Source organism: Crocuta crocuta, unplaced genomic scaffold (assembly GCF_008692635.1).
Source record: "Crocuta crocuta isolate KB4526 unplaced genomic scaffold, BGI_CrCroc_1.0 scaffold221, whole genome shotgun sequence".
Lineage (NCBI taxonomy): Eukaryota > Metazoa > Chordata > Mammalia > Carnivora > Hyaenidae > Crocuta > Crocuta crocuta.
The window spans coordinates 5,378,807-5,402,912 of NW_027528610.1; the positions used below are offsets into that span (position 1 = coordinate 5,378,807).

At 44.4% G+C, this 24,106-nt stretch overlaps 1 protein-coding gene across 1 annotated transcript in view; it reads right to left on the minus strand.

Moving 5' to 3' along the window:
• The window catches only part of ANOS1 (anosmin 1), a 607,978-nt gene that overhangs the window by 48,476 nt on the left and 535,396 nt on the right, over positions 1–24,106 (minus strand). Inside the window, exons 5-7 of the mRNA XM_077754738.1 lie at positions 12,647–12,869; positions 4,465–4,649; positions 1,473–1,602 (exon numbers count right to left, since the gene is read on the minus strand). Coding sequence (XP_077610864.1) covers positions 1,473–1,602; positions 4,465–4,649; positions 12,647–12,869 — 538 coding nt within the window. The remainder of the gene's footprint in view (positions 1–1,472; positions 1,603–4,464; positions 4,650–12,646; positions 12,870–24,106) is intronic.

Sequence of the window (24,106 nt, forward strand, 5' to 3'; positions counted from 1 at the left end):
GGATGCCTCTTAGGCTGTTGGAAGCCACAGGGCCGGCCCTGGGGACTGTCACCAGAGCTCCGCCCAGATCCCGTCCGATCCCTGACAGTCCACATCTGTCCCCAAAGGCTGGAAGGTGCCTCTGCCTACTGTGTTTGCGGCCCTGACCTGACACACCAGACAACCTGCAACAGATCAGATGGTAACACATTTTGGCCACAACGTGCCTGGCTCGTCTTTGAACCACGACACCCAAGGTGAAGAGTGCTCCAGCCTCTTCCTGATCCTCGCCTCTGAACCTGCTGTGACTTCTTCACGTCACCTGCCTCTCTAAACCACCAGGCCAACTGGAGACAGCCAAAGACATGTCCCTAATTCCAGTTTTAAACCTGCTGGTGTATTCGCCTCCATGGAGGGGAAAAACACATTTTTCCTTTCTTAAAAGTTATTTAAAAAAGAGACAGAGTTAAGAGTCTACAACATAGACCGTAATAGGATCCAAATGTGAAGTTATTTCGTTTGCAAGCTTGGCACTGAACCAGCGATGGCACAAAGGGGTACCAATGTGACATCGTGAGGAATGGCCAGCCTGGCTGTGACACCTGCATCTCCCCAATCCTGCAACGGAAACCGCAAGTCAGAGCAGCCACTGCAAACCTTCCCATAACATACATACGACTAAGTCCCTATAAGCCGTGCGTTACGCATGAATATCACAAAGCGTTTTGTTTAATTAAGATAAGTCTAAATTAGCTTCCCTGTAAGATGAGGGGTAGAGCTGTTGGTTAGGAGGTGAATAAGCTCACGGCGCAGCTCTGTGACACACGATTTGTAGTGCACGTACCGTGAACGCTGGAGGCACACAGCCATCTAAACACAATTGGGGAAATACCCATGGAGGGATAACTCGTATCTAATCCGGGTACGTCCTTCAACTATCACAGGCTGAACTAAACAGAAACATCACATCGTTAGCATTTGTTGGACTCCAGAGCTTTACACTAGCAACGAAGTAACACCTGAACAAAATTATGGCAATGAGGCAGGTGACTCAGGGCTTAAATTCTGGACATTACAAAACAAAGGAGATCAATTCATACTCAATGTAACAATCGTTTCAAGGAAAGCCGTACCGTCTAAAGTAGCTCAAACTGAACCCTTCCCTCCCCCCACACATTAATTCAATGATGACTGGCATAGAATATCGTGAGGCGAAGACTCAACCCAAGTTGAGGATGGAAAGCCACCTCTCCAGAGCTGAGAAAACCCCTCTAAGATTATCTTGTGCGACGTTCCACAGTTAAAATGCCCGATGATGGTGTTAATCGTACATTCACACGCTGCCTTCAGAGGCATCTGGTCCCAGCCGCCACGAGCAGCAAAGCCGGCGGCCGATGAGCCGTGAATATGAACGTGCGGACAGGACTGACATGCATCCAGGTACGCCCGGCGCAGGGGACGGGGGAGCGTGGACTCAGGAAAGCGAGACTGACCTTTGGAGGAGCGGAAGTGCTTGCTGGGGGCAGTGAAGCCTCGGGTCCCATGCACGTTGACGCCTGCCACTCGAAACTGGTACCACCTGCTGGGTCGTATGTCAGTCAGCTGCACCCGCTCATCTGTGGTCTGGGGGGAGAGGTCACCAACACAGAGAACGCTTTTACCCAGACAGTCAACCGGGTCTGTCTTAAACGTACAGCACCTCGTCACGCTGCCTTGACCTTCCTGTGCCCTGGTGCTCACGTGTGGGGGTCGTGCTCGGTTATGAGAAGAGCTGCCAGCGGTCAAGGAATTTCTAGGACGTTTGAAGTGTTTAATTCCACTCACAGGTATTTCACTCCAAGGAGCTAAAGATCTCTGGAGTCAAAACCATATGGACATGACTGAGCTACTTAAGTCTGGTGACTAAATACATCATTAAATCCATGAGGGTTTTAGTCGCTAAATTATACATATGAGCAAATATCTACATGAGCTAATCATTACATTCTACACAAGAAAATGAAATCGTCTTTTGATTATAGACGGAAAACGCCTCTTCAATTTGCTTGCCAAGTAGAATCTGGGGAGTCAGATGTGGACTCCTAAGCTTTAACACATGCTAACATTCTTTTTTTTATTTTTATTTTTTAAATTTTTTAAAAAATTTATTTCTGAGAGACACAGAGAGAGAGAGACAGCGTGAGCAGGGCAGGGTCAGAGAGAGAAGGAGATAAAGAATCCAAAACGGGCTCCAGGCCCTGAGCTGTCAGCACAGAGCCCGACGCGGGGCTCGAACCCAAGAAACGTGAGATCGTGACCTGAGCCGAAGTCGGACGCTTAATCGACTGAGCCACCCAGGTGCCCCTAAGCGCTAACACTTTCTGGAAGTACATTGCAGCCCAAGCCTTTCTTAACATTTTGAGTAAATCCTGTAAGATCTGCTAGGAGCCAGTCGTGTTTCTCAAGGGTGAGGTGTGCTGAGATCTCTCTGTCCGATCAACATAGGGAAAGAAGTGGACCCTGGCGAAGGCGCCCAGTTTGGCTGCATCTCCTGCTGGAGTCAGGGGAGCTAAGTTAGCTCCTCTGCCCATCAGGCTGAGGGGAACGGTACCTGCTTTCCTGGAGGCTCTGCGGTGGCCTGCGGACCTCGGCACCCGTTCCAAGGGCCGGATGCCCACATGCGGGGCCTCACAGATGCCCAGCACCAAACACAACGTGTGCTCAGTGCAGGAAACCCTCCCTACGCCGGGGCCTCAATAAAGNCTTCTGAAGGGGTGTCACATTTACTTTAATTAAGAGAAAAGAAACATTCCGAGACCAAGAAAGGCTATGAACTCTCACGTGTGGCTTTCCACCTCATTTGGCAAAATACGAGGTGACCCTTTCACAGATATCACATTTACTTTTAACCTTTAGTTTAAAAAACTGAAATCAGCACGATCTCCACAGTATTTAGCACACAAAGGAGACAGGGTGGAAGGAAGACAAAGAAACATGTGAACCAGTTAATAATAATAATAGTAATAATTAGTTACATATATTAATATAAATTTAATTGAAATAGAAAACTTTATATTTATAAAATATATTATTATCATTATTATTCAAGATCTTTCCTCTTTCCAAAAAAAGAATAAAAGACCTGATCCTATTGTCCATTACTTTCACAAATCTCTAAGTAATTTGGAAAATTCACAAGTGATATTCACCCATTAAGGAAGCACGCCACGTAAATCAAATAGACTTCTAGGCTGTATGCCAAACATCTTTATGTTTTAGTGAAGAAAAAAAATTTTTTAATAAATAAGTATGACACAGAATTACCAAATTTTTTGAGCAGAGGTTTTCCCCGCCCATTTCATCCTTGTACATCAACCTGTTTGTTTATTGTGGGGTCTCTTAATTATCTCAGCGTTGATCCCCCTTTAGATCCTGCTCTTAGGAAAGAACCAAATTCCTCCTCCATACACTTGTACCCCGACACTGATTTTGTATCTACTGAAAACAGTAACGGGAATCGGGTCCTTGGAGAAAAATGACCCGATCAGGGGTGGCAGCTGCTGAGGGCATGAGGCAGGTCCACACTGAGAATCTGTGTGTTTTCTAGACCCGTGTCAGTTTCTCGCAGCTGGCAGTCTGTTTAGCAGCTCTTAAAAAGAAAGAAAATATTTTGCTTTTCTCATCAGGGAGACAGAAAAGGAAGCAGAATGCGTGAAGATAAACGTGCTCCACCCAAGTGGGCTATCAGCGTGAAAGCTGAGCGGGACGGAGGAAGCACTTAGCAAAGACGTAGGAGCCAACGGCTGCTTCCCACTAAGAACTTTGCGATAGGAATCTCACTCCACACTACTCAAGTCCTTGTGTAGAAGAAGGAGGGCCTCAATGCACGAGAAACGCAAGTCGTGTTGACGATGCAGCATCCCATGAACTAGACCTACTCGTGTTTCCTCTCCCTGACTCTGGCTGGTGTTAAGTTTATCTCAAGGAAACGCACTTGTTGGAAGAAATAAGCGTCGACACCGAGATTAGAGAATTATCTCTGCTGCACGTGTATTTTGAGCGAAGTAAGCCAATCGTCACGTTGCTAGTTATACCGGGTTACATCTGTGGACTCATCCTGTCTTCTGTACACACATATGCTATTATGTCCGTGTCTGAGTGACTTATTTTGGCAGTCAGGATACTCTGGCTGGGACACAGCAAGTTCATTTTCTTTTTTTTAATGCGTATTTAATTTTGAGCCAGAGAGGGAGGCAGAGAACTGCCAGGAGAGGGGCAGAGAGAGAAGGAGACACAGAATCCTAAGCAGACTCCAGGCTCTGAGCCGTCAGCACAGAGCCCGACGTGGGGCTTGAACACATTAACCATGAAATCATGACCTGAGCTGAAGTTGGACGCGTAACCAAGTGAGCCACCCAGGGTCCCCAGCAAGTTGATATCTATCTACAGGTATGCGGTAGGCATTACGTCAGGGCAGGGAGGGGTGAGGGTGTAGGCAGCACTGACCTGGGCTACTGTCTGCCAGTGTGTGGCATCGTCTTCACTAGGATGGATTCCGTAATTCCATCTTCTTTGTACCACATAGATCACGGGCTCAATGGAAATATTGAATTTCGAGGACCACTTAATCTCCAGCTGTCCAGACTGCAGCTCTGTGAATCGTAACTCTTTTCTGGGCTTCAGGGGGACACCTGAAACATGACCATGGCAGTTAAAACAATCGGAGGTAAAGCTGAGGAAGAAAACCTTTAGAAAACACAAATCTCATGTAATGACAACTGACCCTCACTTCCTTCCGGAAAAGTGGCTCCTCCCTATCAGGGTTTTCACATTTCAGAGCTTCTCACACTGAGGTCAGCCGAACCGCATTTCAAGAATATTACCTCCTTTTCTTTTAGCTTTCCCCTTTTTTTAAGAGGCTCTAAATTGGTTCCTGGTTCTGAATAAGCATTTTTCACCCCAGTCATCTCAAGAACAATTTCCTTTACATGCATTATTCTGAATGAACCATGTTACCAGTGGCATCACGTGAGGTTAACAAGGAATTCACACGAGGCCATGGTCGTGAAGAGTTTGAAGAGATTGTTCGCATTTAACATGCTCTGTTGCCACTGATATGGTCTAAGGTCATTATAACGTAGTTCCCCAGTCTACTTGCCTTTCCATCTCAGAAAGTTTGCCTTTTAAGGAAAAAATTATAAGGCTCAGTGCTCTCATGTGGTCAAACGTTACAAGAATGAGTTCCAAAGCATGGGTCCTTTGCATTCCCCAAGTGATTGCTGGGCTCCCTCCTATAGACTTATGACTTAAAATTGGAAAATGATGAATTTAAAATGTTTGGTTTTGGCACGAGTGGCTGCCTTGCTTCAAAAGTCCCTCACAGGTGGCTCATTTTAAAGTAGTTCATCATTCTGATTTCTTCTTCCCCCCCATAGTGCATGCAAGTGGTCTGGCCACGGACAGATTTAAGAACCACAGTTCCAAATTGTAGCCATTCAGGAAAGGGGGGTTTAAAATAAAGTTATATACTCATAGGATGTGTAAAACTAACTGGATTAGGTACAGTCCATGGCACCACGATGTTCAACACCATGAGAATCTAGAACATCAGATGCCGTTAATATCATTTTGTCTTGAGAATAAGCATTTGCCTAACACACGGACAATTCGTTAGAAAGTGTTGTTTGATAACACTCTTTCTCCACATCTTCATTTTAAACAGAGAGGAAGCTGAAATATGTGCAAATACAAAACATAGATCGTATCTTATGCCTGTTAGTGACGTTACTGAGTATCAACTCTGATTTCACATTGATCTTAATTCATGCTAAGTCTTGTCCGGGAACATTTTAAAGTCCTTAAACACTGAGGTGGGTGGAGTCGGATACTTTTTAAATAGCACCAAATGTACCTGGTCCAAGGTCAATGAGTTGCACAAAATACTTTCCAGAGAACATTCCCCACACGCGCTGGAGTCTCCGTTTTGATTTGCTGATGTGTTGTCTGTGTGCCTTGCCCTTTACTACAAGGCTGGTGTCTTGAGTGACACTCATTGGGGGTGAAGGGTTAATCATCTCCATTTTGAACATCAAGTAGTAGCGTCGAGGAAGATGAAGTTGCCTAGAGCAACGGCCTGATCTCAGGTTTCTCTCTGAGTTTTCTGCTTCTTTCCACATTTTGAATTCAGAAGAGCCACTTAAAAAGTAGAGAAAAGAGGCACTTTTCATAGCTCTGCGCATCCCTTAAAGGTGTTTTTTTTTTTTTTAATGTTTTATTTATTTCTGAGAGAGAGAGAGGTAGTGTGAGCAAGGGAGGGTCAGAGAGAGGGAATCGGAAACAGAATCAGAAGCAGGCTCCAGGCTCTGAGCTGGCTGTCAGCACAGAGCCCGACGTGGGGCTCGGACCCACAAACCGTGAGATCATGACCTGAGCTGAAGTCAGACACTTAGCCGACTGAGCCACCCAGGCGCCCCTAAAGATTCTGATTTGAATGCCCTTGATGTTGCTGGTTGGTGTGGAACTGGTCTCCTGTTCTGCATTGTGTGAGGGTTCATTCAGGTTCAGGTCATAAACTTTTGTTCTTACGTTGGGAAGCGCATTCACTTTCAGGCCTGGAGTATTTTTGCTAAGTAAGTGACTCTCAAATCTGTTCCCAGGTTTGGGGCTGTGGGCCTCAGCATCCACCTGCCTGCCAGATGAATTTCTCTGCACAAGTCCCCACTGAGACGCCCCTCCTCACGATGTCCCCACTCCCCGTGGTATGTGTGTGGCAACTCTATGCTTTGGGACCACCAAGGGGCCTCTCGACTTGCCCTTGGACCTACCAACACATCGTGGGTTGACTGCATAGCATAATTCCAAGAATTCCCAAATCATCCTGTCTCCATGGCGACCACCCTTTGTAGGCCTTCCATCTCCTGTCTGGACCTCCCCAACAGCATCCTTTCCCATGTCCCACAAGTCCATCTTTCTAATTCCCTCCTCGCAGTATTCTGTGGCTATGGTTTTCCTAGAGTACAGGATAGACTGTCCCCTCCACCTTCTCAGACTATTCACTGGCATCCTGTTTTCTGTGGAATGAATGGAAACTTCTTGACATCACGTCACAGCATCCGTCTTTATCATCTCTGTTCGTCTCTTGATACATCTTACATATTGGTCACACAACCTGCTTTTACACCCAGCTTTTCTAGAAACACACTGCCAGGTACATCCTACTACCACAGCCTGTTTATACATATTTTTTGAGTCTGAAATGTCTTTCCTATGTTCTGACCATGGACACGTGAATACTCCCAGGCTCGGGGTGAAGGCCACTCCTCGGAGCTACCTACCCTAATCCTCCAGTTGAAAATAAAGGTCCCATTCTTCTGCTCTCTTCAAAGCTTAGCTTGTACCTGTCATCATGTGCATTTAACTGCCTCTTACTACAGAAGCTCATTTGACGATGTCCATCGTTTCCACTAAGCTACAACCCCCAGCCCCCCTCGTTCCCACAGCTCCTCATGGTTCAGGAGACCACATTCTGCAACAGCACATGCTCAGTAAGCATGCGCTGAAGGAACAGCCCAGCCCACTGTCTGCAGCCATAGGAGGGCACAGAAACACAATCTGGCCACCAGTGGGTAATCCCCTCGCTGCTGGAGGGCATTCACCTACCAGAAGGGAGAAAACGTAGACAGGTACTTGCCTATGCTTGTGTTTTTAAAGAGTAAATACTAAACAGTAACAAAACAAACTATATTAGAACGTTTACAAGATGGAATTGCTTTATTCCACTGATATAACTTTCCCAGTTTAAAAAAAAACAATTCCTAATAATTCCTCATACGCTGGAAAATCTGAAAGCTAATTGCTGATGAGTTTGAATCCCAAAGTAGCTCTCTGAAGGTTTAGATTAAGAAAAAAGCCACCACAGTTTGCTCGGAGTGAGGAAAACCCGATCTCGACAAAATGATCGTATCACGGGATACCAGACACACTTTTTGCCGGGGGGCGTATGCAGATGTGCGAAGAGGGGTGGCCTCTGAGGACAGTTCAGGATTCGCGTGGTTTCTTTGTGCTCAGTAAAGAGTTCTGGGGAGCTCTTTAAACTCAGAAAGCACACTCTCTGGGTCTCCCCCATGCAAGCTTCTCCTTGGCTCTCCTGTGTGCAATCCTTCAGCACAAATGCAGCTCCAGTAAATACTCCAGCCGCTGGAGTAACCTGAACTCATCAGGAGCAAACACAAGCATCAGAATCCCCTTGCAAGAAGGTTTTAATCTTAAATATCATTCAACAACCGAGAGCCTTAATCGAACATAATGAGCATCAGAGCGATGTCAGTTCGCATTTCTTCATTTAACCACCTCTTTAATTATTATGTACAACAATCTTGCGATTTGCATGTTGAGAAACGGCCCATCTGCTTTACATTAGGGTCAGCTGGCTCCCTTGATTGCAAGGAACTCCAGCACTTGGCCGTAATTGTGTGCAGATGGGGTTCAGCGCCTCAGCACCCCCTCAGCCCCTGAGATCCCCGGCCCTCACAGCCAGGCCTTCAGAAAGGTCCTAGGTAGCTCAGCCAGCATCCAGGCTGCATAACCAGATGCATAGAACGCATGTCTTCTCTGTGCATTCTTTATCATGTAAAGGGCTAGAATTTTTCTTCTTCAGTTTTGAACAACCTAGTCCTGGGAAATCTACACTATTCTGTCAAAAATGTTATCATAATAACATCCCACCATATGGGACATTACAGGTGCATTTTCTTTAAGGTGTGACAAGTATTTTGGTGAAATCCAGTTGTGTAAAATCTTTGCAAATAGAGTGATAGGAAACTCAACGATCACAATCGGCAGTTGCAAATCATGAGATCCAATTACTCCTGTAAAGATATTTCTATCATGAGTCTAAATGTTATGAAACTGCAGCAAGACACAGTGTTCGAATGATTCAATAATTAACCGCTACTCATTATCGCTCCCAGAGATAATCAGTATTCAGGGAATTTGTGTTCATATCACATCAAGCGATCGGGTCACTGTATTCAAAATCCTAAAAAATGGATTTGTGACAAGTGATATGTACGAAGACAATCATGGAAATATTGTCAACACCATCATCAAATCTTTCTGGAAACAAAGCGATACATGATTAATGTTGGTCTGTGCATAGTGAAAGGAAAACAGAGATCACGTGGAGCCACAAATTGATCTCAGTCTTTACATATGGACAACAATTTGAGCTCCTCTCCTTCCCTACCCAAACCTAGTGCCAGAGCTGCGAGCCAGAGCACTAGTTTGGGCAGTAAAGTAATAATTCCTACCACCTTCTGGAGGGAGGAGAGTGTAGGTCAGCTGTAGATCAGACTTAAAACTGAGGCAAGGGGGAGAGTCCACAAGGGCCCTGATGTGCCAGTGTTGATGTCTTACCTGTGGAGAATCAGCCTTTTCCCCTTCCCGCGACCAGACTCTGGTTTGCACCACGGACACCGGCCACTCGGGTGGCATTTACCAGTGTTAACATTTGTAAGCATTCCGGGGTGTGGCTAACCATGTTATGTGAAGGCGTGAAGGGTGAAGGGAAAGCTCTGCGTGAAACTATAATGCTGGTCTATAAGGTCAACTTGCGCAGAGGTATCAGCCTAGGATGGTTCTTACAGCATAAGCCAAATTAAATACTCAAATATAATGCATTTATATTTATATTCAACAAAGTTGAACATCTTTTCAAAACATGCATTGTTTTTTTTTTTAATTCTTTAACGTTTATTGATATTTGAGAGACAGAGAGAGACAGAGTATGAGTGGGAGAGGGGCAGAGAGAGAGGGAGACACAGAATCCGAAGCAGGCTCCAGGCTCTGAGCTGTCAGCACAGAGCCCGATGCAGGGCTGGAACCCACAAACCACGAGATCATGACCTGAGCCGAAGTTGGACACTTAACCAACTGAGCCCCCAAGGCACCACTACATCTGTCCAATTAGAGAAGTTTGTCCACAAGTGAGCTTTCTGTGCATGACCACTCTGATGAGGACCTTCTCGCCCAGCGACAGGGCACCCTCTTCTCGCCCAGTGATGGGGCACCCTCTTCCTCAGCAAAGAGGCGGCACACACCTAGCTGAGCAGACAGCAGAGGTCAGGCTTCCCACCCGCAGCAGGTCGGGGCAGTACAAAGGAAGAGTGCAGGCGAGGAGGGCGGTGGGGGCTGCTCCTCCACAGATGAGCCAAGGGGGATTCGGGTGCAGGATGTCTGGCTGGGAAATGGGTCTTTCTCTCCTTGTACAGCCAGGTGCGGGGTCCAAAAGGACCCCTACCTGGGAGACGGGGGCCGTCAGCAACACCACGCCCTTCGCTGTGACTCTGGGCCAGGAACGCAGTGAGACACCTCGGGTGGCCAATCAGCAAAGACTGTGGCGGGAAGCATTCCGGTGGCCCCTCCTGCTCACACCTGCTCGCTCGCTGGCACGGCCAGAGCCCCCACCGTGGAAACCAGCCCGCCTTCAGGGACTGCCCAGCAGAGCGAGGGGAAATAGCTACTTGCAGCTGTATGTCTGTCCAAAATAACAGTAATACGATCCTAGGCTCGTTAGGCAAAAGTCATCATCAGGTCAAGAGTCTGTTCATTCTATTTCTAATTAGTTCTCCGTGAACTGCCTGTCTCCATAAAAAGCCAAGTTAAGAGCTACTTATAGTAGAAGAGAGATTTCAACACTTTTTTTTTTAAAGTACATCATATTTAGTTAAGCATAGGTTTCAATTTTTTTTAAATTTTCAATGTATATTTATTTTTGAAAGAGAGAGAGGGAGAGACAGAATCCGTAGCAGGCTCCAGGCTCTGAGCTGTCAGCACAGAGTCTGACGTGGGGCTCGAACTCATGAACTATGAGATCACAGCCTGAGCTGAAGTCAGACACTTAACCGACTGAGCCACCCAGGCGCCCCTTTAAAAATTATTTTTTAATGTTTATCATTCTTTGAAAGAGGGAAAGAGAGAGACAGAGTTAATCATAGGTTTAAATTGCAAGTCTCTTTTAATAATTAATCATTTGTTCTGGCCCTTAGCAGAGTATTTCCCTTATTCTTGGTGAATTAGGAATTTCTGAAATTCATACGGACTCTTCAATGCTTTTAAAATAAAAAGCATACTTTAATGTATAATGCCTCTTTAAAGCACTCTACTAAACACTAAGGGTTTTTACAAATGGGTTTTCAACAATCATCATAAAAGCATCCTATTTTCACGGCAAATGCTAATACTTAAGTAGTAAATGATCTATAATGACAGAGAAGTTACATATTAACAAACTTTAGAAAAATTAAACGGTGTTTGGTTTTTGCAAAAGTGATTTTATGTAGTTTATAATGAGAGGCATGAAAACAATAAAACTTTAAATCTATTAAAGAAACATCACCCAGTAAGGAGGGAAAGCAGCAATTATTTTGAGTTTGAGACAGAGTATTTATGCCAGGTTTGCAAAGATCCTATCCAAAAANAGGGGTTTGAGACAAGAGTAATTGCAAGTGAGGCCAGAGGAGACTGGGGCAGCGACACATGTCCTGGGAGAGGACAGGGAGGGAAGAGCAGTCTGCTGGAAACAGTTAGCCAGCACATAACTCCATGTAGGCTATACGGTTTCATGCCTATATGGAATTTAAAAATAAGTGACCTATATTTGGAAATAATATACATTTGATACGAAAGAGCAGAGAACCACAGATAACTCTCTCTGCTTATAATGAATAATGCCTAGTGATTAACTCTCTTTTACTCTTCACGGGAGACCCAAAAAAGCAGCAGAATTTTGTCTCCTAGGATACTCTGACGGTATCCAAAACGGCACATAATACAACAGAATCGGTTTGGCATAAAAGAACTCATCACAGTTACCAGAAGAGAGAAGTGACACTTGGCATCCAGGAGTTAAGGGCTCTAGAAACCGCCTCCAAATGTAAACTGTCACATCTGCGAAGTTGTTTGATAAATGGACTCCGCTTCTCTGGAAGAGAGCTCCCCTCCAGCAGCTTCTCAAGACGCGAAGCAAAATATTGAAAGTCCACACAGTGACACTTGTGTTCTTGGATGATGTCAATGCGAAATCCACAGTACCGGTGCATTTCTTATGTGTTTTTTAAGGGTGCTCCACCCCTCGTCTATTTTCCAAGGATTTAAATCTACTCGCTCCAGTGTACCCAGGGCAGCTGAATTGATTTATTCTTACTGGAGATAAGTACAACAAAGTTCTGAAGTGATGCTGTCCTCCCGAAATGTTACATTTAGTAAGAATGATTTGCTTGGCCCCAAATGTTTACCGGGGCTGGTCTATATGATCCAGTAATATTTTCAGATGTTTAGATATGGCACAAAATGCAGTTTCTTTCCATGTCTCTTCTCTTACAACAGAGCCACCTTTGCTTTGGGTTTTGGTGTTTTTGAGAGAGAGAGAGACAGTAAGCGAGTGGGGGAGGGCAGAGAGAGGGAGAGAGAATCGCAAGCAGGCTGTGAGCTGTCCGTGCAGAGAGGGACACGGGGCTCGAACTCCCCAACGGTGAGATCATGGCCAGAGCAGAAGTCAGGAGTCAGATGCTCAACCGCCCGAGCCACCCAGGCACCCCTGAGTGGGCCACCTTTGAGTGACACCCTTGCCCATGCAGACACCACCCCCTGAGGGTTTGGAGGCCCCTTCACAGCCAGCTCTGCTCATTACCTTTGTACAGCGTCTTGGGCACCTGACACGTATGTCCGCATCCGTTGGAACAGCATTTCTTAACCCCGGAGCACTCGTTGTCGGCCTCACAACTTTCCACACAGGCGGCAGCAAATCCGCTTGCCTTCTCGGGGGCCGGGCAGTCGCCCTGCTTCACCGCCAGGATGTATTTGAGGAACTCACAGCTCATCAGGCATTCATAGTTCTTCTTGGGGAACAGAGGCTCAAGAGAGAAGAGGAAACATTCTCTTATTTTTTTTTTTTTAAAGATTTTAAACTTTAATCTCTGCTCTCAACATGGGGCTCAAACTTACAACCCCAAGGTCAAGAGTCGCACGCTCTACTGACGGAGCCAGCTGGGCGCCCCTAACAGAGAACTTCTCTTATGAAAGACCCAGGACTCTTGATGCCCAAGGCATCAGAAAGGAAGGTAAAAATGTTTGTTTACTTGGCCAAAATTTCCCGAGAACATTTTACAAAATAAATGTATTTTCTTTCCTCTCTAAAGACATATTATTGTACATTCATTTCTAAAAGGAATCTGACCCTTGAAATGTTCCTTTATAGACAAACGTGAATTATACAGACACACGTTCACAAAGTAGTATATTGTGAGTTAAATGTGGTTGTCAAATTTGATTTCAAATATTCATAAAGGATGTTAGTACCATTCGAGGGGCCCTTTTGGACCACTGTACATATATACAGATTTTCATTCTCTAATGAGTCATTTGCTTTTTACGTGGTCAATACTAATCAAAACGTGTTAGCTGTAAGCCCTATGGAATCTTAACAATTCTCACATCAGTTAACATATTTAGTGATATCAAACAGTCCTCTAAGCCTCAGTTAATTGAACATATTTTAATAATATCTAGCTTCTAGAGTTAATGTGCACACGGGTCCTGTTATCAATATGGAATTGTCAGTAAATTCTGCAGGAAAAGAATGTGAGTCGTTGTTACCCGTGACACAGTCAGGATCTGGAGAGCATTTAGCTGAGGACATTTCAGTTGAGCCCACAGTCCATGAAACATTAGAGAGAATAGGTATTCCTTGATTTATCTGGAGAGTTGCATTATGGAAACAGGGTGAGTAATGGGAAGGGTCACTTATCCAATGCATCTTTTTCTGTAGGAAAAATGGTGCAGGACAGCATTTGGTGATCGCTAGAACATGAGGCGTAATCAGAGGAAAAGGGCTTCTTTCTGCTGTTCAAGTGGCTGCTGAGGATCCTAAGAGCAGGCTCTCCCCAGGGACATAAAGGGGACCTCATGCTTTGCCCCCCTCCTTTGGCCTGATGGAAGATGGTGACCCTAACTTTTGGTATACCCCCCTTTTCTTTGATAGCTCATTGCCGAGATAGCCACCCGAATCCTAACCAGTCCTGTAAACCCATTTTCCCCTGCAGTGCACCCGTCCAGCCAGGTAAGATCCCAGCCCTCCAGCCATCCCCTTTGTAAGGGCGCCATGTTGTTGCTAAAGAAGGTTTGGTGAGCCAGGTTCCCAGGCCGTGGGGATGGCGCTCCCGCACCCACCTTCTCCTTGCCTGCTGGATATGGGCAGTGCCCTATGTGATGGCACAGCCCCAAGAACCAGGGTGCTGAGTGACAGGTGGGGAACCGTGTCACATGGCCAGGAGGCCCCCCTGGAACTGCCCCTCCTTGCACACGAAGCGCTCACCCGCATGGGTGTGAACTCTGGTGAGGTTGTGCTAGGTCTGCCCTAAGCAATGCCCACCCTGGTGCCGAGGGTGGCTCGGCTCAGGGCCTTCCTACTCAAGTAGGAGACTGAGGAAGGCTCTATGTCTACTGTTTGATGTCCAGTTGGAGTCGGGGACACAAGAAATGCATGTGGTAGCTCCAGTAAGCACGAACTGGGGTGCTAGCGACACCCAGGGAAACTGGGAGGGCGGTGTCCGGGAACGGTGAGGACCACTCGGCAGAGAGCGTCTGACACAGGGGTGTGGGCATGTTAATGGAAGGCAAGGGTAAGAGACCACGTCACCATCATCAACGTCCCTGGTCTGAGGAGTGCCGAGGGGAAAGATGCCTCTACCTGGTTTCCAAAGAGAGGGTTAATTATAGCAGGTTTATTTCTCATGTTGGTGGTGACTGGAAATGTCACTGAAAACCCCAAACATGGTAACTCTAGCACCAGGGCCCATCCCAGGAACCCGGGCAAAGTCAAACACCAGGGCAATCTTCCATCCTGCTTCTCTCCTGTCCGCGATGCTACGTCAACAATCTGCATATGGGGCACCTGGGTGGCTCTGTCAGCTAAGCATCCGGCTCTTGATTTTTAAAGGCTCAGGTCACAATCTCACAGTTCATGGGACTGAGCCCTGCATTGGGCTCCGCACTTGGCATGGGGCCTGCTTGGGATTTTTCCTTTCCCTCTCCCTCGGCCCCTCCCCTGCTCCTTTTCTCTCTCTCCCTGTTTCTCTGTCTCAAAAATTTTTTTAAAAATCTGCATACGAGTTATGATGGTAAGTGCTACATTGTGTGTATTTTACTACAATTAAATAAAAACCTACCTAAGGGCAAGAAATGTGTGCTTTCAGACACCCGTGCTCTCTCATAGACACGTGGTCTTTCTGATAGTGTAAATTTAACGTACTCTGAGGCATCAATGCCGTATGACCATTAAATACGACACAAGAGTTCGGACTCTGACAAAGGTTGGAAAACTAGAAACACTATCTAGAAAAAGTATAATCCCAAAGTTTAAGTTACAATCATGGATGTCAGATAAGTTATCAACTGTTAGTCAAAACAGGGTCTCAATTGAAGAACTTTCTAGATAAAACTTAGAGGAGAGGCCATGGCTTCAATACAGAAGGACATAAATTTGTAGCTAGTTAATTTTTTTGTTAACTGTGCAACACTGAAAGCCTCATCAGTTCTTAAGGCTTTTCTCTCTGATTCAATTTCACAGTTCATTTTTCTGTTAGCTGCTAGATGTGTTTGATTTCACTGGCTTTTGAATTTCTAAATTTAAGTCCAACCCTAAGTTTGGAATCAAGGAAGGATGTAAAGGGATCCATAACAATGATGGAGTGCTGGCCAGTTTCTCTTTCCACAAAATGTATACACTATGTGCACTGAAAGAAAATACTTAAGTTACCAAAATAAATTGCCCGCATGGGCTGAAGTTGCCAAGTAGAAATAATTTTATTAGATCCAGCAAGTGTTTACTGCTTGCTAACTGGGAAATCACCATGACTCAGTTCGCGGCCCGATCACATCGGCCCCCTTCATCTTCACATATGGAAACAGGGTATGACTTGAGGTTCAGATAACAAAGTCTGGGCTCTCTGCTCACGTGACTCTCATTACCACCGCGCCAACGCCACACCCCTGAACTGTGAGGGACTTTCTCATCAGAGGCAGTATCCCCTCATCTTAAATAATTTACTGACGGAGCAAATGGGGCAGAATTAAAAACAAACAAACACAGTGGCCTTCCCAGGTCTGAAACATTTGCTCCCAGTGAATGTACTGTAATAAGAAGGATAATTAGCAGACTCGCCCCCGGTTGACGTGAGAGAGGTTCTGTACATTTATGCAATATTTCTCCTTCTTGGTATGGATTCGAAACTGTGACTTTTTTGTGTGCGTGTGAGTGTTTTGAGAACCGTGGAAACAAATGTGGGAACTAAAAAAGTTCATCTCTGCACTGGAGCTTTCTCGACGGGGACGTGAGCCTGAAATAATACAAATAACGTTATGAATATTACATGAGAAGGTGCATACAAAGGACGAAGCCCTATTATGCACCCCAACGGGTACTCAATAGCAGTGGAGTAATTGGTATTTCTTTTCTTTTCACATGCTACAAGTTTACTGTTTAACATTTCCAAATTCTTCTGTTATTCCGACAAAAATGTTTTGAGATCCACAGACAGAAAGTTGGCTCTGCCTACTCTGCGGTGTGACCATCCACAAGTTTCCAACATGCTACTGCCAAATTCATCACTGAAATCTGCATGGGGGGGGACAGTGCCCTGCTGGCACTTCTGAGTTCTATCTTATAAGATAGAAAAAAAGTTGTGAGGATCATCTTACAAATACGTGAATTTGGTCCAACGATCTTACAGAAGACTTCGACTTAATGGTTCCATTGTTTATTAAAGGCAGATTTTAGTATTCTCTCTCACGTATCTTGGATAATTATCTTGGATTATGTTGATAAACTATTAACGGTCTGAATGTAAAGTGGAGAACATATAATCTCTGTATGCAGGTCTATCACTATGCCTTTAAACATAGCTCGTTGAGAATGTACGAGTCAAATGGAATAAGGACAGAAATGAGGGCAAGTCAGTGAAACTGATGTGTGAATATTAATACTCTAGATACAAAGAAAGGGTGTAAATTGGGCCACTAATGGCCAATTGTAAATCCTGTGAACAGAGGCCATTCACTGTCAGTAAAGACACTCCTGACCAATAAGCACCTACTATTTCTTGTGATATTACAAGTTCATTACTGGGAGACTTGTCAAGAGGGATGTGAAAATTTTAGGAAAGGTGCAAGTTACCCTCATCATGATGAGTATAATGGCTGTCAGCATCACGGTAAACAAAAACGTGTGGAAATGCAGATGGATGTGTTAATGTTATATTTCTAGTTTATAAAATTCTATCAGCTATTAAGGCAAACTGTTCTTTGTAAAATTAATGTAACTACAACTCCTTTATAAAACTATTTATATGAGGGGCACCTGGGTGGCACAGTTAGTTAAGCATCCACCTCTTGATCTCGGCTCAGGTCATGATCTCGCAATTTGTGAGTTTGAGCCCCACATTGGGCTGTGTGCTGAGGGCCTCAAGCCTGCTTGAGATGCTGTCTCCCCATCTCTCTGCCCCTCCCCTGCTTGTGCACTCGCTCACTCCCTTTCTCTCTCTCAAAATAAATAAATAAACTAAAAAAATTAAAACAACTATTAATATGAATAATTTCACAAATCACACAAACGACCATCGTTCGCCAAGTCATTGGTTCCGATATAAAACTGGGAAAAATCATGGTTACTATGCTCATTAATTTTTGTTGTTTTCTTCTGCCCTTACCCTACACAAAACTACGAACAGAATACTCTTCAAAGATCATGTATTTTTCTAGAGCAGTTAGTATCTAATGGTGCCATCATGCACTCAAAGACAGGCTAGATACATCAAAGTACTACAGTCAAAGAAAATACCCTTGGTGCACTGGATTAAGTGAAAATCCTTAATATTTTATGAAATATTATAGATTGTTAATTCTTATAAGTCTCTTATATATCTCATCTCTTAGCTTAAAAACTAAAATGTGTTTCTTAGTGCCTTATCTGGGCAGTATTCTAATAAGTTCAACTTACCTGGCAAATGATAAAAATACAATGAAATACTAACAATAAATAGTAGGTTATCAATTCCTGGATGCTTTTGGAGAAGATACTATAGTCTTTGTTTTGTTTGCCATAAAATGCAAGGCATTGTACGATAAAGTAATCTGCATAGTAATCATGGAATGAGGAACATAAAACATCAAATTCAGTAAATTATCTTAAGGTATCAGATATGGAGAGATTGTTGTGGCTGGTATTTAATTCAACTCAACAGAACTCTGTCATGTATCAAATATAGTAGCAGCCTTTGCCCAAAGCCAGGGCCTGGGTGAGGTTTTCCTCTGACTTTAGCTGACACACAAATGCAACCTTGACCGTAGAATCCACCTCCAGGTGCTCTGCTCGCTCATCTCACTTATTCCTTCCCCGTAACTATTATGATCTCCATTTTACACATGAGGAAACAGACATTCAGGGAGATTATAGTTTATCTGAAATTACAAAATAAATAAGTGTGTGGGCCGCTCTAAAGAGCATCTCATACCTCAGGGTAAACTAAGAAGACAGCAAAGAGCGTGGCTCTCAACTTGCTTTCCTAAGAGGATCATCTGGGGGCTTCTAACATGCTTGAAGTATCAAGGCATAGAGGGAATACACGGAAGATAGGTTCTGATAAATAAGCATATGTGGAAATCATATATATATATATATGATATATGTGAATGTATATATTCCAACACATATATATGTAAATTACATATATGTAAATCAAAAGGCGAGGAATTTTTTCCAGGAATATTGATAGAAATCAGCAACACTGAAACACAGTCTATGCTATTGAACCTCAAGGAGAAAAATATAATTTACAGCATTATCCACAATAGCCAAACTATGGAAAGAGCCCAAGTGTCCATTGGCTGATGAATGAATAAAGGAGATGTGGTATATACACAGTGGAATATTACTCAGCCATCAAAAAGAATACAATCTTGCCAATTGCAATGATGTGGATAGAACTACAGTGCACAATGCTAAGAGCAATGAGTCAGTCAGAGAAAGACAAATACCATGTGACTTCACTCACATGTGGAATTTAGGAAACAGAGAAACACGGGAATGGAAAAAGAGAGAGAGAGAGACAGTGAGAGAGAGAGAAGCAAGCCATAAGAGACTTTTAACAACAAAGAACAAGCTGGAGGGGAGGTGGGTGAGGGGATGGAGTGGATGAGCAATGGGCATTAAGGAGGGCACTTGTTGGCATAAGCTCTGGGTGTTATAAGTGCTCAATCACTGAATTCTACTATTCTATGCTAATTAGCTAGAATTTAAATAAAAATTTGAAAACAAATGATAAAAACGTAATTTTTCAGGCATCCAGGTAAAAAGGGTAGGTTGATTATGATGGAGAAAATATGGTTTTCCCCAAGTCAGTTTCTCTCTACAAAACTTAATGTGTGAACCCAATATAGCACTGGTTGTATAATAAGTAAAACAAACCATTATTCAAATGTACATGTGACAGAAACATTCTCCAAGACAGAAAAAACCTTAGAGAACACAGCACCCATGAGCCTTTGTTACAAATCGATTCAATGCCAAATTCAGCCAATCTACAGAGAAGCAGGAAGAATAAATTGGCTAGTGCAATACTCAGTACTGAAAGAAAATAATGCATATACTTATATATTATGTGAGAAAAGTGTGCTCAATCCAACACAGACTTCATGTGTAGAGGTGGGCAAAGTTTGTTGTGAACAATTTCAAAGAAAATCGTTATCTATGGACTCCTTTTTAGAAACAAAAGATATGATCACATTTCAGAAATTATTTTACTTTATTCTTCTAATGTTATTATTTGAGAAAGAGAGAGAGAGAGAGAGAGAGAGAACAAGCAGAGGAGGGCAGAGAGAGAGGGAAACACAGAAAGTGAAGCAGCTCCAGGCTATGAGCTGTCAGCACAGAACCTGACGCGGGGCTTGAACTCACCATCCGCGGGCCATGACCTGAGCCGAAGTCAATACTTACCGGACTGAGCCAACCAAGTGCCCCATAAAAATATTATATTTTCAAGTAAAGTCTACAGCCAATGTGGGGCTCTAATTCAAAACCCCGAGATCAAGATTCACATTCTCAACCGACTGAGCCAGCTGGGCGCCCCAAGATACGATCATACTTAGAAGCCAAGTATAAAAAACTGCCATAAAAGACTCGATCACTTTATCATCCACATAAATATATAACTAAAATTGAATAAACTAGGAATTTTGGTGAAGGAAGAGTATTCAATGTAATAAAACTAAAAATTAGGAAATAATTTGGCAGGTAGAAGGAGTGGTTTGAGGAACATATAAGCCACTCGCTTTGAACTTAATTTTAGGGCATCAGTACATAATAAAGCAAAAAAAATTTTTTTTAATAATGCTTTTGATCTCATAATACTTTCCATAATCGTTTCCTCCCCAAAATTTGAAGATTCCTCTTTCTTCTGTTAAACTCAAGTAGTATTAAACGTCAAGCATTATTAAAAACTAGCAAGCGCAGAGATGCCAGATAAGATGTTCCCTTGATGGTAATGCACCAGGATCCCCAAGACCACCCGTAGGTTTCCTAATTCACTAAGGAGACTCACAGGACTCAGCATATAGTCCTTGTCTGGGCTCTCATTTACTCCAGTAAAATCAGGAACAGAGAAAATGTGCACAGGGCCAAGTCCACAGGAAACACTGTGAAATGCTGACACGAGAGACGTTCAGGAGGGACTCAGTGCCCGGATTTCTTACGGAGGCTAGTCGCCAGGGCACCTGCTGCCCAGCACGTAGCAAATACCCAGGTGCCAGTAGGAAATAGGCATCCATCATCCACACTGCTTGTACTAATAGCTTAGGGACAGTGAGCACCTCTTACCAGTTAGGGAATGGGGGGACCCCACCCCAAACCTGAGTTCCCACATACCAGCCAAGAGCCAACCTTCTAATTAGCAATTTTTTTTTGATCATTTATCTTTGAGAGAGAGACAGAGGTGAGTGGGAGAGGGGCAGAGAGAGAGACACACACACACAGAGAATCTGAAGCAGGCTCCAGGCTCCGAGCTGTCAGCACAGAGCCTGACGCGGGGCTCAAACCCACTAACCGTGAGATCATGACCGAGCCGAAGTCGGAGGCTTAACCCACTGAGCCACACAGTTGCCCCCAATTAGGAATTTCTAAGAGAGAGGTCTTTGGTTTGCTGTGGCAACTCTTTTGCACAGGTAGGTACCCATGAATATTCTGGATGGTGGAATTTGGAGTGATGCTTTGGTTTTACCCTTCGGATGTGGTTATATTAAGTTTTTAATGCTCATATATAATTTCTACAAAACAATAAAAACATTACACTGTTAAAAAAACCATCAAAACCTCCATTTGCATCTTAAGTGCAAACACTTAAGTATGCATAACAAACACTAAGTATGCATAAAATAGGGAAAAAGTATTCTCAATTCAAATGTTTCTAATTTATGCTGGAAATGCAATTATAATTTGCCTGGAAACTCAATCATACATCTTAATTTATTAGATAGGATTACAATTAATTTGGTTCCCAGGCAAATTACAGACCCTGGCCATGAATAATATAAAATAGGAGAAAATCAGAAACATGCATAGGGAAGTCATTTCCAATGAGTACATGTCTGTTTTGTCAAATTATGGTCATTTTAGGTTTACCTCAACTTCCTCTTGGGAAGAAACTCAAGAGATATTTTTTAAGCTACGAATTTAAAATATATTAACCTGGAATTCTACACCTAGTGAAATACGTTTCATGTGAGGACAGAAACAAACCAGCAATTAAAATTCTGCATTTTGAATGATTAAAAAAGTAGGGGGTTCCCCTTTTAAAAACCATTTTCGTCGGTTCTTTTCAGTCCTTATCAACAATTCACATCTTCTCTCTACAGAATATCACAGAAAAAAACACAGAAGACTCGTACGATCAGCAGGCAAGTGTGAGTGAACCCTTGATGGGCACCCCAATATCCAGCTGTGTCAGGGTGAGTCCCTCCTTCCGCAGGCTCAGCACCACCTAACGGAAACGCAGACTCTGGGTGTCCACCGTGCGCACCTCTGGAATCAGAACCCGCACTTCTAAAAGAGGCACAGGTGATCCGTGTGCACAAGGGAGTCGGAAAGGTGCCATTCTGGGCCATTCTAGAAGCTGGAGGGGGCACATGAGGGTGTGTCTCTCCATGTCTCCCCTGGTTTCTCACCCCAGAGCACCTGCAACCTCACACCACACAAAACTCACACCCTCAAACTGAGGCTCCCTGGCCACCGCCCCCCCCCCCCCCCCCCCCCCCCCCCCCCCCCCCCCACCACCTGCNCCCTTCTCCCACACAGATACTGTTAGACAAGGACCATCAACAGACACAGTTGTGTGGATTCGGTCGACATTTCCTCCCGGACTTTTTATTCTCTGACCCAGAGTTGCACGCAGTGATGATTACTGCTCCACGGAAACCCTGTGATGGGGGGTCTACTCCCCTCTGATGGCCACACCCCCTTCAAGCCCGTACCTTACTGACCTACTGCAGAATTCACAAGTGCTAACCCTTCATAGTAAAAACAGCTCATCTTCATTCGATGTTTCTCATGTTCAGACACTGGTGAAGTGTTTTACATGCATCTCTTATTTTTTACTTAAATTTGATGCTCTTGCAATTTCCATGCTTTTCCCTTAACTCCATCTACCTGACTTGTCCCTCTTTTCAAGTGAGATACGTCCTTAAGTCATTCAGGATAATCGCCAGTCTCGGCTTCTGTAAGTTTTCAAAACTCATCAATTCTCCTCCAACCGAATATCATATAATTCTGTATTCCCCAGCATCATATAAAAGTTCAATGAAGGGGCGCCTGGGTGGCTTAGTCGGTTAAGCGTCCAACTTTCGCTTGGGTCATGATCTCACGGTTCATGGGTTTGGGCCCCACGTCGGGCTCTGTGCTGACTGCCAGCTCGGAGCCTGGAGCCTGTTTCAGTCTGTGACTCCCTCTCTCTCTGACCCTCCCCTGCTCACGCTCTCTCTCTCTCTCTCTCCTAGAAATAAATTAAAAAAAAAAAAACATTAAAAAAAAAAGTTCAATGAAAACTGGGTGGCTTAGTTGGCTGAGTGTCAATCTGAGTTGTGATTTAGCTCAGGTCATGATCCTGCACTTCATGAGTTTGAGCCCCGTGTCAGGCTCTGTGCTGACAGTGCAGAGCCTGCTTCAGATTCTCTCTCTCCCTCTCTCTGCCCCTTACCNTAAAAAAAAGAAACATCCTACATTCCACGGAAATGATGTCCCATGAAGCCAATAAACTACTGAACAACCCTGAGAAGTCACTCCATATTCTTGATATTTTCATTTTGCAGGACTATGTGATCTAATGAGGATGCCTTCCTTCATAAGGGGACTGGTCCTGGCGGAGGAAGCCTGAGAAAACTGCATGAGTCCACAAGCACCCTGGCCGTGTTTCCGTCCCAGGACGCCCGCCCTCCCCACGGTGAAAAGAAAACTGGGACAGTCTGCTCATCCTCACCACCCGAGGATCGCAGTCCAGAAATGTAAGTATCGCATTACGTGCTGTGAAAATGTGAAAGGTAAATGTTTATCACTTTCATCAAAGTTTACATTTTATAAAGTAAGAAAAACTAGCACTCTGTGAACGTGTGCCACACACCCATCACCCCAGCCCTCACGGTCTCCCTCACCTGTCACTCCCACAGGTCACCCCAGCCCCCACCACCTCTCCCCCTCACTCTCAGAGGTCACCCCGGCCCCCACCACCTCTCCCACCTGTCACTCCCACAGGTCACCCCCAGCCCCCCCCCGCCTCTCTCACCTGTCACTCCCGGCCACTCACCAGATCTCGCCAAGAACAGTGACACTTTCAGAAGAAAACTTCCACCAATCCCACTTCGACACATGCATGTACCTGAGCTCATTCCCGCATCCTCCCAGACACACGCCTGGGCATGGGGTACCATTTTATTGCTCAGCGCTCATCAGCATCCTTCAGTAGCTTTCTTTAAAGCTTTTTAAAAAATGTTTTATTTAGTTTTGAGAGAGAAAGAGACAGAGCATGAATGTGAGAGGGGCAAAGAGAGAGAG